This window comes from Urtica dioica, chromosome 10 (genome assembly GCF_054948205.1).
Source record: "Urtica dioica subsp. dioica isolate 48M chromosome 10, U.dioica_male_clone48M_v1_H2, whole genome shotgun sequence".
In the NCBI taxonomy this organism is placed as follows: Eukaryota; Viridiplantae; Streptophyta; class Magnoliopsida; order Rosales; family Urticaceae; genus Urtica; species Urtica dioica.
The window spans coordinates 20,605,684-20,620,456 of record NC_142765.1 but is presented as its reverse complement, the minus strand read 5'-3'; the positions used below and the strand labels follow the sequence as shown (position 1 = coordinate 20,620,456).

Below are 14,773 nucleotides of genomic sequence, written 5' to 3'. Positions count from 1 at the left end.
CAGACAATTAATTAAATTAACTTTTAAAATCGTTGAAATCTAAAAACAATCTAAGTCACAACGATGAGGAATCACCAAACCAAATTGACGGAACAACTTGAAAAACTGATTAAATGAAGCAATAAGAGAGATTTTTTTTTATTAATGATTTGAATACAAAGCCACAATCCAACAATCTAAAATAGTAAATAAAATTAACACGTATGGTTAATTAATTTACTTAATGACCTTCAAGTAACTAAAATCGCTCACACACCTCACGCTCTTATTGACGCTCTAGTCTTGGCTTCGGAAGTGGCGAAATCAGAAAATTGGTGACGGAAAAAGAGGTCGGAGGCAATATCGGATGATTGAAGGATTCGAAATCGACGGAGAGTTCGGAGGCAATATTGGAGGATTGAAGGATTCGAAGTCGGAGGCAAAAAATTTGGTGTATATGTGATGTGGGTAAGATAGGAATATAATATTGTTTGGTAGTGGATTGAGCTAGTTACCTAATTTAAATGATAGTTTGGCTAAAATTTTAAAGGAGATTGTCAATTTGGATTAGATACCTAGCCGGTTTAAAAAACGAATTTAATCCTAAGAAATCATAAACTCTTTTTTCATTGACATTTCATTTTTCTCTAATGGAGACCATTCACCACTAACACTCTTTTTCATTTTCCATTTTCTCCTCTCTAATGGAGACCTAATTAATATGTTATGATCTAATTAATATTATTAGCCAACTGATTTGTATGTAAACTAGTTGCTAAAAATTAATTATAACTTGATTGTTTCAGTTGATCAAACAAAATTCGATCGACTAGTTCAACTAATTACTAGTTGTTTTGGTTGCCTGTCCATATAATTTATTCAACACTGTTCAGCCTACTAGCTCTACTAGATCTTGGTTATTTCAGTTGACCAAACATTATTTGGTCGACTAGTCAAGTTAATTACTAGTTTTACCGGTTGAACTAATTCTAAAAGTTGATCAAAGATCTCATCCAATACCATATTTAGTCGATAATTTACACGTGAAGTTCATCCGCTTCGGAATCAGTTTCCAACTGCGTCGAGGAGCATAAAGAACCTGACATGAATATACCTAATGTTTTTTATTTAAAAATAAATAAATTAAATAGTACAAAAAAATTTGATTAAAAAAAAGTTATCGAATTTACATCGTCATGAATATCATATTTTTCTCCATCTTTATCTTGTGATGTGACGTTCGGCTCTTTTTGCGGAGTCAAGGTCATTTCTTGTGATCTATCTCCGGATTCCGTATTGTTTCTAACAAATTAATCCATATAAACAACCCATAAGAATTCAACAATCACCCTTGAATCGTTTTCTGTAATACTTGAAATATCACAAGTGAAACGGTTGAGCTTAATTTTTTTTTTCCCATTCAAATAGGACTGGTGACATGAGAGTTGAGCACCACAATCATAGTCATAGAGTTGCATTTCAAAAGGATCATTGTGCTAAAAAGACAACCAACAAAACCAAGATACGTTTACAAACTATAGAAAACATTAAGCTACAAATTAACTTCGTTGTAAAAAAAAAAATGAGAATTGGAAATGAGAAACTCATCACTCACGTTCTCATCGGCTTAAAATTCTTTCAACCTCTCTTCCTATCAGATTCAATTCCCATCTTGTTTTTAGTCTCTACTCGGATATCCTTTTAATCTCTTCGTTTTTCATGCAGAAGATGATGATGAATGAAGAGAAGGAAGTGAACTTTTATTTATTTATGAGTTAATGGTGGCATAAATACCTAATGTTTGAACGAAACTATACTTATGTACCTAATCTTTTTTTTCGACGGCAATAATACCGAACGTTACGTTTTGTGTTTCCGTCACTACCTCCACCGTTAACTTATAACGGATGTCCACGTGGCATCATCATATTTAGTTTAAGATCGGTGAATGGGCTTCTCCGATCCGTGTCGTGGTCTCTGCGTAACTCGCCGCGAGCAAGAACATGTCGATGACCACCGAGCGATCTTCTTCCACTTTCAGGAACCCGATCGCCGCCACGATGATGCGAATCTTCCGCCGGAGCTCTTCTCTATCACTCGACGACTCCGCGATTAGGGCAAAGTAAGCCGCGACGCAACAAGAGACACGCGTCCCGAGGCTGATCTCCGCGAGCCTGACCGGAATCTCTCAGCCGGGCCGCCGGAGCAGCCACTCGTTGAGGCTCCTCCAACCTCTCTCACGGCCTCTCTCGGACTCTTCTCTCCAGACCCGCATGAACCGCCTCACCGCCACGGAACATGCCTCGGGTGACGAGAGCTCGGAGAAACCCCAGGGACTCTTTCAAGCTCTTCCCATGGGCGTCGAGATAGTCTTCGTGTTGACGAAAGTGGTCGGAGAGCAATGAGTTGTGGAGGTTCCTTGATTCCGTGTGCTCGGCTTCCAGAGCGACGAGCTCGTCCCTGTCGATGAGACCCTCTGTGTTTAACAGCCTCTCTTTCTTCAAGCTTTTTTTTTTTCTTTTTTTTTCGATCTTAAACTAAATATGATGATGCCACGTGGACATCCGTTATAAGTTAACGGTGGAGGTAGTGACGGAAACACAAAATGTAACGTTCGGTATTATTGCCGTCGAAAAAAAAGATTAAGTACATAAGTATAGTTTCGTCCAAACATTAGGTATTTATGCCACCATTAACCCTTTATTTATTATTTATTCAAACCTTCTTCTCCTGCGTACTTTAGTATTTTTCGTTTCTTTAATGAAACTGATAAAAAATAAAAAAAATAAATAAATAAAAAGAAAATGAATTTATGACAGGTCTAAACTCTAAACCTGCAAATAGAGTCCGAGAGAAGATTTTGATACAAAAAATCCGACAGAGAGAGAGAGAGAGAAAGTTTAGCGACCATGGAAGAACTGGGATCAGCGAAGAAGAGATGCAGAGTCGTCATTAAAAGAATAGAGACCTTTCGCAATTGCGCCAACAAAATCACTCCTTCTTCTCAACTCACTCTCTTCAAATTGGCTGCTTCTGAGCTCGCCTTCCTCTCTCGTTCCTCTTCTCCTCTCACACCTCTCAGGTATTCTCTTTTACCCCTTTCAATTTCTCAGATTATATTTGGTTCATATCATCGGTCGTAAAGTCGCTAGGTTTTTATCAGACGATATTATCTTCATAATCAATGTATGATTTTTCAAAAATTTCAGTGTGAATATTGGGCACATTGAAGCAGTACTTCATATTCTCCAACAACCTTTTATCAATGGAGTGTCACGTGTGTGCAAGCCAATTCCTTTTTCATCCACATCTTTGAGTATTACGACAAGCAAATTTGGCCCTAATAGAAGTGTTCATGTAGATATAGTTTGCACTCTCAACAGAAACCCTGTTTGGATCATTGTCTCTGATAGAAACCCTAAGTGCATTTCCTGGGATGAATCCCAAAAAAACAACTTAAAATCCCGACTCGAGCGAACCCTCGAGGCTGCACAGTCTTCCATTGCGCTGAAGCCTCGATCGATCATTCTTTTCTTCTCGAAGGGACTTCACAGTGCAATACATGAGAATATAAGAGATGAATTTGGGGCAGAGGAATTGGGTTTGGAGTTTTCGGCTTTTGATATCGACTTCGATGAGGATCTAGAAGAAGGTGATTGGATCAATGTGCTGGCAAGGACTTATCGAGATGCTTCGGTACTTGAAATAAAAGTTACCGACATCATCGAAAATCCTGAGCCAAATCAGGAGTGTTGTGGTAAAGAATTGATATCCGATGAAAATGATATGCTGAGGAGAAAAACGGATAGTTCACTTTCTTCTCTTATTTCAAAAATGTCGTTTGGCTCGTTGGAAGCCGAGAAGGCGAAGAATAACAGCGAGGAAAATCCGATTAGGGATGCTGGTTTTATAAATTTCGGTACCACGGCTTTGATTGCTTTGGTCTCTGGGATTAGCAATGGTGGAGCTGAGAAATTGTTGTCTGCACCAGAAGCTGAATTGAGGCAGCGATTTAAGGGTAACTACGAGTTTGTGATTGGACAAGTAAGTTTCTTGACTCAAAGTTTCGAGCTTCATTTTTTTTAATGCCGAGAAGTGGGATTTAGTGATGGTTTTGAATCATTTTATTGCAACTTAAAATTGCTTTGCTAGATGAGTTTTTTTGTTTATTTATTTACAATTTGCTCTATCCAGATTCAGCACATGCTAAGACTTCTTTGTCAATTAATTAATTACCAGGCAATGTCTGAAATCGAGAATTCAATCCACGCTGAACTGACCGGCTTTTTGATTGGGAAACGAGGCATTGTATGTCAAAGTGTTTGCTCCGAGTTCCGGGGCCTAGTATCGATGTGTGGAGGGCCTAATGAGAAGTCAAGAGCCGAACATTTACTAAAATGCCTCAAGTGAGTTCCCCAAGAACTTATTTATTCAGTATGCTCTTTCTCTTTGTGTAAATTAATTAGAAGATTTGGTATATATTCTTGGCTCATTTCAATTTTCTCGAATCATTCCGGTAAAATATAATAAAATAAAAAACAGGGTGGTTGATGACAGTCCCTCAGAGCGTATGATGAGCCTCCCCACAACTAGGAAGCTCGCTCTAAAGAACAAGATTGTTTTTGGTACCGGAGATCATTGGCACGCTCCGACATTAACGGCGAATATGGGGTTTGTGCGAGCCATTTCTCAGACCGGGATGTCCTTGTTGACCATTGGACATAGACCCCGAGCATTAATCGGTGAATAATCACTCGGGTCTTTCAATGTCGATGACACTACACATCGCTGACCATTTGCTCAGAGGTAAGATCACCCTCTTGCATGCAAACTGGTTAATCTGTATGTACTGTATAGAAAGTTTCTAGTGACCATACCTATACATTTAGGATGGGAAGACAAAAATCCATTTTTTTTAATAGTTTGTGACTTTGCTTCGCCGTCTAAGTTATAGAATGATAAATGATTTGTGGTCAACAAAACAAGTGTATTTTCGATGATCAGATTCTTCCTTTCGAGGAGATGTGGGAGATAATTAATCGCTATATTGCCCTTTGGTGGTCTGTATTAGTTTTGGATTTCAGTTATTTTTCTTTGACCGATCTCAATCGAGATTGGTCCTGCACAATATTTAATCTTATTGTTTCTCCTTATAAAAAAAAATTATAAAATGATAAATGTTTTGTAATCTCATTTTGCACGATTCATTATTGCATAACTTTGGTGGGACAAGTAAAACTAGTTTCTGATGCAAAAAAGAAAAGAAAGTAAAACTAAGTGCACCCTAGATACAGTCATATGAAAACTCATGTTTTGCCATATAACCAATTTTTGGTAAATTTTAAGTAGATGGTCACGAAATTTTATTATAAAAATAAAAAATACATTAACAGTCGTAAATATTTGTTAATAATTGTAAATGGAATGCTATAAACATCCAAACAATGCCGCATCACCACAATGACTATTTACTTAAAGTTTACAAAATTTTGGCTATTTACAAGGGCATCATCGAATATCAAGAGTTCTTTTTCAAAGTTTTATGGGAGAGAATTATTAGAAGTATTGCCCTTTGGGTATCAGCTCTTATTTCAGTTCTTAGTTCTTTCTGCTTGGCTTAGTCAAAGCTTTCTGTTATATTTATAAACAAATAACTACGTATAAAGGTCGTTTTATTTTAGTACACTACTTACGATCAAAGAGATAAAAGAAAGAAGAATAGAAGAGCATAGAAACAACATTATTGCATCTTTATAACATGATGAAAGAATCAACAGATCCTAACTAAAACGCATGAGGACTGGAAACCAAAAATAAGGAACGGAACGGAAAGGAACGAGGAGTACGATCTTCCAGCTCAATCACTTGCACCAACAACTTCGTTAAGATAATAGACTAGAATGTTAAGTATACCACATAGTGAAATAAATGCTTCTAATAAAAAAAATAATAAATTTCAAATAATTATATCGATTGCAATCGAAAGATAATTATTGTAATCATCTTGTGTGCGCAACATATAGCATGAATACCGGACACTACACACAAAATACAATCGAGAAACTAGAGAAGCATGAACAACAAGTTTATTTAGATCAATGTCTAGACTCTAGCAACAGTGATTGGTACACCGAGGAATTCAAGCGCGGTTTTGCTAGGGCAATCAAGGGCTGAGCCTTGAAATGCGATGAACCATCTTCACTCAAATCAATCTTATCCAGACCACCCGGAATCTCCCACGAAAACCCTTGGAGAATCCTTGCGAGGAGCATCATGACAATGTTAGAGCCGAGGCCGGCGTGAGTGCATCCCCTCCTCCCCGTCGAGAACGTCACAAACCGTAGCTGGTCCTCTGCGAGGTCAACCCGGCAACCACCTCCCTCGGCCATGTGGCGGCCAGGGTCGAACCGCAGCGGTTCCTCCCAAACTTTAGGGTTGTGGCCGAGGCCGGTGCGGTGGAGAATCACGCTGCTGCCCTTCGGTATGAAGTATCCAGCGATGATGCAATCAGCTGTGGAAGTGTGCGGAAGGTTGAAGGGTGCCACCGGATGGAGGCGTAAAGCTTCTCTTGCGCATGCCGTAACATAGGGAAGGTGGGAGATGTCAGACTCTTGGACGAGTCTATCTTTTCCGATCACTCTATCGAGTTCTTCCAACGCCTTTTCCATGATCTCGGGCTTGTTTAGCATCTCTGACAGTGTCCACTCCGTAACAGTGTAGGCGGTGTCTAGCGTCAAAAATGGTTCCTGGAATTTTATTTAGTATAATGTCCATGAAAAATGTAACAGACTAACCCACTTGAAACTTTAACATTGGTATTTAGTCAGCGTTTCAAATATAGTCACTGAATCTGACGTGGAAAACTTAAATTTCTATTACTTTCTGATATAATTTGTAACTAGTTAATTTATGTAAATGACTACTTCGCAACATTAACAAAATGTTGGCTATTTATCAAAATTTAAGTTTGTACGTGACTAGTTAGCTACATTACCCTTTTATTTATTAAAGAATTAACTAATATATTATCAAGTGTTTGAAATGTATAATTAATTAATAGATGTAAACCATAACAAATTTTATTTATTTATTTAATAAAAGGCTTAAAGTTTCTATACAAAATAAAATAAAATAAAAATCTAGAAAGGTTGAGAAACAAAAAATTGTTTAAAAGCTTAAGCGCGACTTAGCGATGAAACCAAGGGTCCATTAGGAAAATAGTCAATTTAAACGTTTGGCATTGCTAAATAGTCGACGTTTAGTAAATCTTAGGTAAACAGTCATTTTCATGTATTTACAGACGTAAATTTTAGATAAATAGTCACCTCCATATATTAGGTTACGTCATTATTTACGGCTATTTACTTAAGATTTACCAAACGTTGGTTATTTAGCAATGTCAAACGTTTAAGTTGGTTATTTTCCTAATTTTCTTAAAATCAAAGATAATTGGTGTCAAAATTAAATACCGAGATGCATTTACTATATTCTATAATATATATATGTTAAAATTATGCCCATGCAGTAGTAAATGGGAGATAAACTAACTAATTATTACCATAACTTGTGCTCGGATCTCTTCATCAGATAACATCGGATTACCCTTTGAATCTGTGAGAGAAACGAAAATGTCGAGAACATCTTGAGGATCCATATTGGTTCCACAACCTCTGCCACGTCGAATCCTATCGTTCACGATTGGGTCATGGTATTTTGCGATGACTCTCATTGCATTAACAACCGCTTTCTTATGACCATCCAAATCTAAGCATTCTAACCAGGGATAGTAGTCTGACAAGCTGAAAGTAAAAACATACTTCAGAATTGTAAACAGTGCCACGACATGTTCTTCTTCTTCGAATCCGGGACTTCCATTTTCTCCACCTTTTCCAAAATGCCTTTTGTTGAACATCATTCTTCTTATAACACCGCATGAATATTGTTGCGCGACAGTTCTGACATTAACTAATTCACCTATATGCAGTAGTGACATAAATTATTACGTTAAATCATAACGTGCAATAGTCAGAAACCCTATTGGGTTCCAGCTTAAAACTAACTGAGAATAAAAGAAGTAATTCCCATGATCTTTATAATGAGCACAACAACCGATACATCTCCGATCAATGTATGTGGGACTTCCTAATTCACCCCCTCATGCCCAGGATTGAACAACTAAGTGTGAAGTTTGTAGAAATGGTTAGCCTAACATCAAGAATGGTTTTGTCTCTTCTGATACCATATTAAAGTATGGTGGGGTTGCATTTTAAAACCAAGACAGTAAAAAAAAAAGTGACCCGTAACTTTTATAAGAAACCCAAAAGATACATTCACATCCCATGTGAGACTTCCTAGCTAATACATTGATGATCATTATATATATAAGCAATAATGGACCACGCATACCAGGAGTTATACATCACTCAAATTGCAAGCTTATTCCAAGATCATATCAATACCTAGAAAGTTCTATCATTCACATTTAATTATCAGCTTAGCTCTTTTGAGTGTATATATATATATTTTCAAAATACAGATTATTCAAGGTTTAAGGCGTTGAACAGAACTAGATTAAATGAGTATACTACTTAGCACATATAATTTTTGTTGATATAAAGAATGGTCCATACCTTTGGAAGTGTTAGAGCAGTGGGAATAAATGAAGCGAATGATATGGTCAGCTTCAAGATTTCTGTGGTGAAGCAACCATCGAATGTTCGAGTGGTTGAAGACATCGGAAACCACGATTCTCCTCATCTTCTTCCATTGGTCCCCCCACGGGCTGAGCCCTGCGCTGACGTATCCGCGGCTCACGATCCGAGTCGCCATTGTTACCGGCCGTGAAGCGAACACAAGATCGTGCTTCTTCAGGAACTCACTCGCCAACTCCGGCGACCTCACGGCGATCACGTGGGAGCTGTTTCCGAGGCGGATGCAAGTGATGTCGGTGTCGAGGTCGTCCATGAGACGGAGGACCCACTTTCCCACCGGCTTGTTCCGCCACATCTCCGGCAAGCACCCGAGGATCGGCCACGGAGACGGCCCCGGAGGAAGAGGAGGACGACGTGTCGTTTTCTGATTCGTCATCCAAGCGACCATCGTCTTGATGATCGTATGGAGGAGAAACAGTACGAAAACTAGGCTTGGTATCGCTTTGAATAGTAGTGAGGCCATATTGAATATCACTTGTGTGATTGGTTGTGGTTGATAACTATTATTCAGTTTGTATACTATATATGCTACTGACACACATGCACATATATATATATATATATATACGTACGTTGAATGTTGTTCAATCATGATTGCAGTTTGCTGTTTATTTTCAAGGAGGTTACAAATTAGTATGAGATGTGTTCGTATCATGTTGGGGATTGATGTTTTATTTATTTATTATGAATTAAGTTACAAATCTGTATAATGAAAGTTACAAATCAGTATAACATGTTAGTATACAAGCAATAATATATTATATCCAACAGCGACATAGGCAATTATATTATTATTTGAGATACAATTTTCATACGACGACTAGCGGTGCATATGCCATATCAAATTTTTAGAATTATAATCGTTTACACATCTAAAGATGATTTGGTCATAATTGCGGTTTTTCAATTTTAAATAAAATTACAGATCTGAATTAGGTGTACGTATCAAATTATAATATTATTATGAACAAAATTATATATATTCCATTTAAAAGAAAAATGAGTTTCACAAACTGTTTGGGTAACACGTAATAAGATCCTAAAAATCAGGAATGACTAGGATGGACAATGTGCTGCACAATAACCATGACCAATATTTAGACAAATATATTTTGCCAGAGTCACATAACATGCACATCGGATCAAACACGTTTTTCTTAATTAAAAAAAAAGATTTTTATTTTATTTTTTATTTTTGTATGAAGTAGTCAATTTAAACTTATTCTTTAGTAAAACCGTCAAAGTTTCATATGTTATTACATAATAGTCACTTATAGTGTAAAAATACTTATATACGATGAACCTGTTTTCTCAGGATTTCAAATATAATTAATCTAGATGTCCAAAATTTTAATCCACTATTTTTTTTAATACACTTTATATATACCAAATAGTTTCAAACTAATTCCATCGTCAAAACTAGGCAACATAGTTTCAAAATATTTAATCATGCCTTCAATCTTATTAATCCAGTTTCAAAACACGCAAACAAGTTACATGATTTCAAAATATTTAATCGTGTCTTCAAAATATTTAATCCACTTCTATAACAGAAAAAAAACCTAGCTAATATTCCCCATCTAAACAGGCAACAAAATGATAATAAAATATTTGAAATATTTTTTGACCTAGTCATCTGCTACGAAAAGACAACGAAATGTCAAAACATTTAATCCACTATTCTATAACAAAAACACTCAAACCGAAGAAGAAGAAGAAGAAGAAGAAGAAGAAGAAGAAGAAGAAGAAGAAGAAGAAGAAGAAAAAGAAGTTAATTTACACGAGATGGACAGGAATGACGACGGAGATGGCGATCGACGAAGATCAATGATTGGTGAAAACAGTGATGACGGTGGTGATGACGATCGACGATGATATCGGACACAGAGATCGACGATGATGGATATGGAAATAGAATAGGATATTGACGGAAATCGACTACTACGGTACTTCGATCTCCGACGCCGGACTCTAGATTGCCACCACATCAGCTCCACCGCGAGAAGTAGCAGGAGATGAAAGCGTCACCAAGATCGGAGTCGAAGACTTATGTCCGATCTGTTCCGGTGCATTCGACGCAGCAGTTCCATGGCGACGGAGTTCGATGGCGACAAAGATCTACAGGGATTGTGACGGAGATGGAGACAAACCCGACAACGCGTTTGAACGACTGAGATGGGAAGCAATTTAGGGTGACCGAGGTCGAGATCGAGTCGATGATGACGATGTTCGATGGAGATGACGACAACTTTCGACGGAGATGACACGACATTCGAACAATGATCGCGAGTAATCGGAAGAGCGTTTTAGGGGGTTTTTTTTTTATGAAAGTGATTTGTGTTATAAGGTAAACATGATGGAGATCGATAGTGTTGGTTTAGTAGAGGAGTATTTTTCTGATTTGTTATATTTTGGGCTACTTTGCTTCAATTTTGAAAAGTTGGCTATTTTGCCAAGCCCAAACTTAAAAAAAGCTAGATAGCCGCATGACCTTTAAAAAGAATAAAAAAATCTTAGTGAAATTGTAATTTACTAGAAGATTACTTGAAATCAAGGTATATATATGGGCATTTTTTGTACTTTTATGTTTCTTGATACCTGCTTGTGTTTTGATTTCCGGTTTCAACTTATGACTACACGGATATATTTAAGGGCAATTGATTTGCGGGTCATGACTCATGAGGTCATCTTTCAAATACTAGAACTTACTGTGTGCGGGATCCGCATGCCTGTCTACGATTAGGGTGTAGCTAGAATTTGTAGTCGGGGGGGGGGGGGGGGGTGCAAATTTGATTAACTTTTGTTTTCTAAATTCTCTATGAGTGCTTTCACAGTTGGTAATGAGCAAATGGCCTGGTGAACGAACAATTGATGAAATAGATTTCTCTTTTTCCTCTGCCAGATAAAGTTACGAGGTCTTCCACCGGGATTCTTGATAATCGCAAGGATTTGGTGGAGATGTTTGGGAAATTTTTGGGATATACTGGCTATGAGGGCAGAGATATGAGATTCGAGGTGTTGGTGAATATCTACAAAACTATCAGCCCGAGATTATTTATGGATCGTGAGGGATTATTACCACTCTGGATACAAGCAAGATACGAGAAGCGTGTAAAGATTTGCTTCAAATGTGGTTACCTGGGTCACGATGACAACGAATGCAAACGCAAAGACTGGGTAGTCATAAACGCAAGTCATTCCCCGAAAGTTCAAGCTTATTGACGCGAGACTGACGAATTGAATGAATAAGAGAACATAGAGATTTCGTATTTTTATTGGGATTTGTAGGAGCTTCAATTACTATGTCCATATTTCCCAAGGTGGCTATAATAACATGAATATAGATACTCATAATAGTTAGATAAATTATTACACACTCACTTTGCAAATTTGTTGCAATATCTTTCGTATTTGTAATTAAGTACTTTACGAATAAGTTATTAATTGTTAAGTAACTTCGGAATATCATTGAGATTTAAAGGCTTGTAAAAGAGCAATTTAAATCAGCCTACAAGACCCAAAAGGACTTGTTGTAGACGTGTACAATGAGGTACATATGTCTTGGATTTATTTGACCAAAGCTCAATAAGATTTGAGCTTTTCTCAATAAGGAATGAATATTATTTATTAAATTTGGTCCGATTTGGTGCGTATTTAATGTAATAATTCTTTATGAGAGTATCATGGAGATATCTACTACTGTATTTATAAAATAATATATCTTGTTGTGATAAATAAATAATATAGTAATTATATTATTTATTTAGAATATCATGCAGATATTCTATATTATTCAGTTACCTTAATAATATAATATGAGAAGTAAATAAATATTAGATTTGACTTGAATATTTTATTTATCTAAGTATCTTGGAGATATTTAATTTGTTTTAGTAATAGAATAAATATATGATATTAAATAGAGTAACATCAAATCAAATCAAGAAAATGCATATTCTATTTGGATAAGCTTGAAAGCTGTAAATAAGGGGGTCTGGGTAAGGGGAAATTTGCTCATTATAGCATAATTCCACACTTGGAATTCGGCAGCCCCTCCCCTAGTGTTGTGGACGTTTTTCCTCTCTCCGAAGTTGAAAAGTTCGGCCTCTATCCTTCCAGAGATTACATCAGGAAATATTACGTAATCCATCAGCCCGAGCAACCGAGGAATCGACGATCCAAGAACGAGGAGCAGCCGAGGAATCCAAGAAGCAAAGAGATTCCAAAAGCTAAGAGCGTGGAGGATGGCTGAGCCGAAAGGTATGCCACCGAAATCCTCTTATGGTATTGTGTTTATTATGTTTGCCCAAATATATTATATATGTTGTTTTCCCATATATTAGATCTTCATTATTGCGACCGAAGTCTTGAGTAGGTTACTTATGAGAGAATATGGAAGAGGAAGGTTTTGTGGTATTAGCGTCAGGAGGAATGTTCCAAGCATCTCACATCTCATATTCGCAGATGATACTATTCTCTTTTTCTGTGCTCGGGAATAAGAGATTGATGCGGTTTAGAGGTGTATTATGAAATACCAAGCTTGATTCGGCCAAAAGGTCAATGTGCATAAGTCGAGGCTGCTCTTCTCTAAAAATTGTGGAGAGGATTTGAGTAAGGAGATAAAGGCTAAGATTGGGATGTAAGAGTGCGGTCATGATATCACTTATCTTGGGAACCCACTATTCTCGAGCCATAATAGAGGTAAAAGCTTTGCAAAGCTCAAGACAAGAGTTCACAAGAGTGGGCCGTACCATTCTCGTGAAGACGATGGTGCAAAGTATCCCCACTTATGCTATGGATACATTTCAACTCTCGAAGTACTTTTTTCCAAGGGCTTGATAATGTCACAATGAAGTTTTAGTGGACCAGAGTACACACCCATGGACATATCTCGCTCTCACAAAGTGGGATAATATTTGTCACCAGAGTGCACACCCATGGACACTATCTCGCTCTCACAAAGTGGGATGATATTTGTCAACCAAAACAGACAGGAAGGTCGGGATTCTGGATGTTTGAAGACATCAATTCCTGTACAAACTCGGTGGGCATGTGGCAACTAATACTAATCTTTTGTGGGTGAGGATTCTCAAGAACAAATATTGCGGAAGGCGGTGCTTCTTTCAATGTAAACCAAAGGCGGGTATTTCTGGGGGCTGGAAAGATATATTGTCTATGCAGCAAGTGATTTTGGATAATTTGTGTTGGCTCATCAAAAGTGGAAGACCAGTGACAATTACGCAGAGCTGCTCGCTTCAGAACAGGGAACGAGTTCAGCTAAGCAACGAAAGGGTACAAAAGCTGCAACTCGTGGTTGATTTACTTTGGTCAAATACTAGGAGATGAAACCTAGATCTCATGATGGTGTGGCTGGATGAAGAGGTCTTCATTGTCGCTCAAAATTTGATAATTTTTAAAGAGCCAAATGACGATATTTTGGCTTGGACACTGACGGAGAAATTGACGTTTAGCATGAAGACCGCCTATTTAGCGATGCTGCATTAATCCAAAGAACAACACTTGGAAAGTTCTATGGCATAGGCACATTCCGGACCAGTTTAAACTCTTGTTATGGAGGATGGAATCGTAGAATCTACATAACCTGGACTGACTGAAGCATCGCTTGGCTAGAGGAAATATAACTGGCTGTGTGTTCTGTATGAACAACACTTGGAAAGTTCTATGGCATAGGCACATTCCGGACCAGTTTAAACTCTTGTTATGGAGGATGGAATCGTAGAATCTACATAACCTGGACTGACTGAAGCATCGCTTGGCTAGAGGAAATATAACTGGCTGTGTGTTCTGTATGAACTTGGAGGAATCGAACTGACACTTGTTCTTCGATTGTCCTATGGCGCGTGGGATTTGGCTTTTGGAAGGATGTGACTGTTCTAGGAGCTTTAGTATGGACGACGATGGAATTCAAATTCTTGAGTCGATCTCGAAAAAGAACACTGATTTTGAGAAATATGGAGGAAGAAGAAATCCATTCCTTCTCAAGACCCCAATTATTGTTGAAGGAATATGGAATGTTGTCGGTCGTTTTCGGAAAACCCGAGACGCCAAGAAGGCACGTCGCT

General features: G+C 37.6%; 1 protein-coding gene and 1 pseudogene across 1 annotated transcript; one reads left to right on the top strand and one right to left on the bottom strand.

Annotated features, from left to right (window-relative positions):
• The first annotated feature begins 2,769 nt into the window (after window positions 1–2,769).
• LOC149383883 (uncharacterized) lies at window positions 2,770–5,145 on the top strand. The gene is made up of 4 exons (XM_089628169.1): window positions 2,770–3,061; window positions 3,189–4,023; window positions 4,219–4,385; window positions 4,522–5,145. The coding sequence occupies exons 1-4, from the start codon at window positions 2,889–2,891 to the stop codon at window positions 4,727–4,729; spliced, it is 1,383 nt and encodes a 460-aa protein (XP_089484295.1). The 5' UTR covers window positions 2,770–2,888; the 3' UTR covers window positions 4,730–5,145.
• Window positions 5,146–6,074: 929 nt separating this feature from the next.
• LOC149383882 (tryptophan N-monooxygenase CYP79A68 pseudogene) lies at window positions 6,075–9,078 on the bottom strand (annotated as a pseudogene).
• Window positions 9,079–14,773: the final 5,695 nt, after the last annotated feature.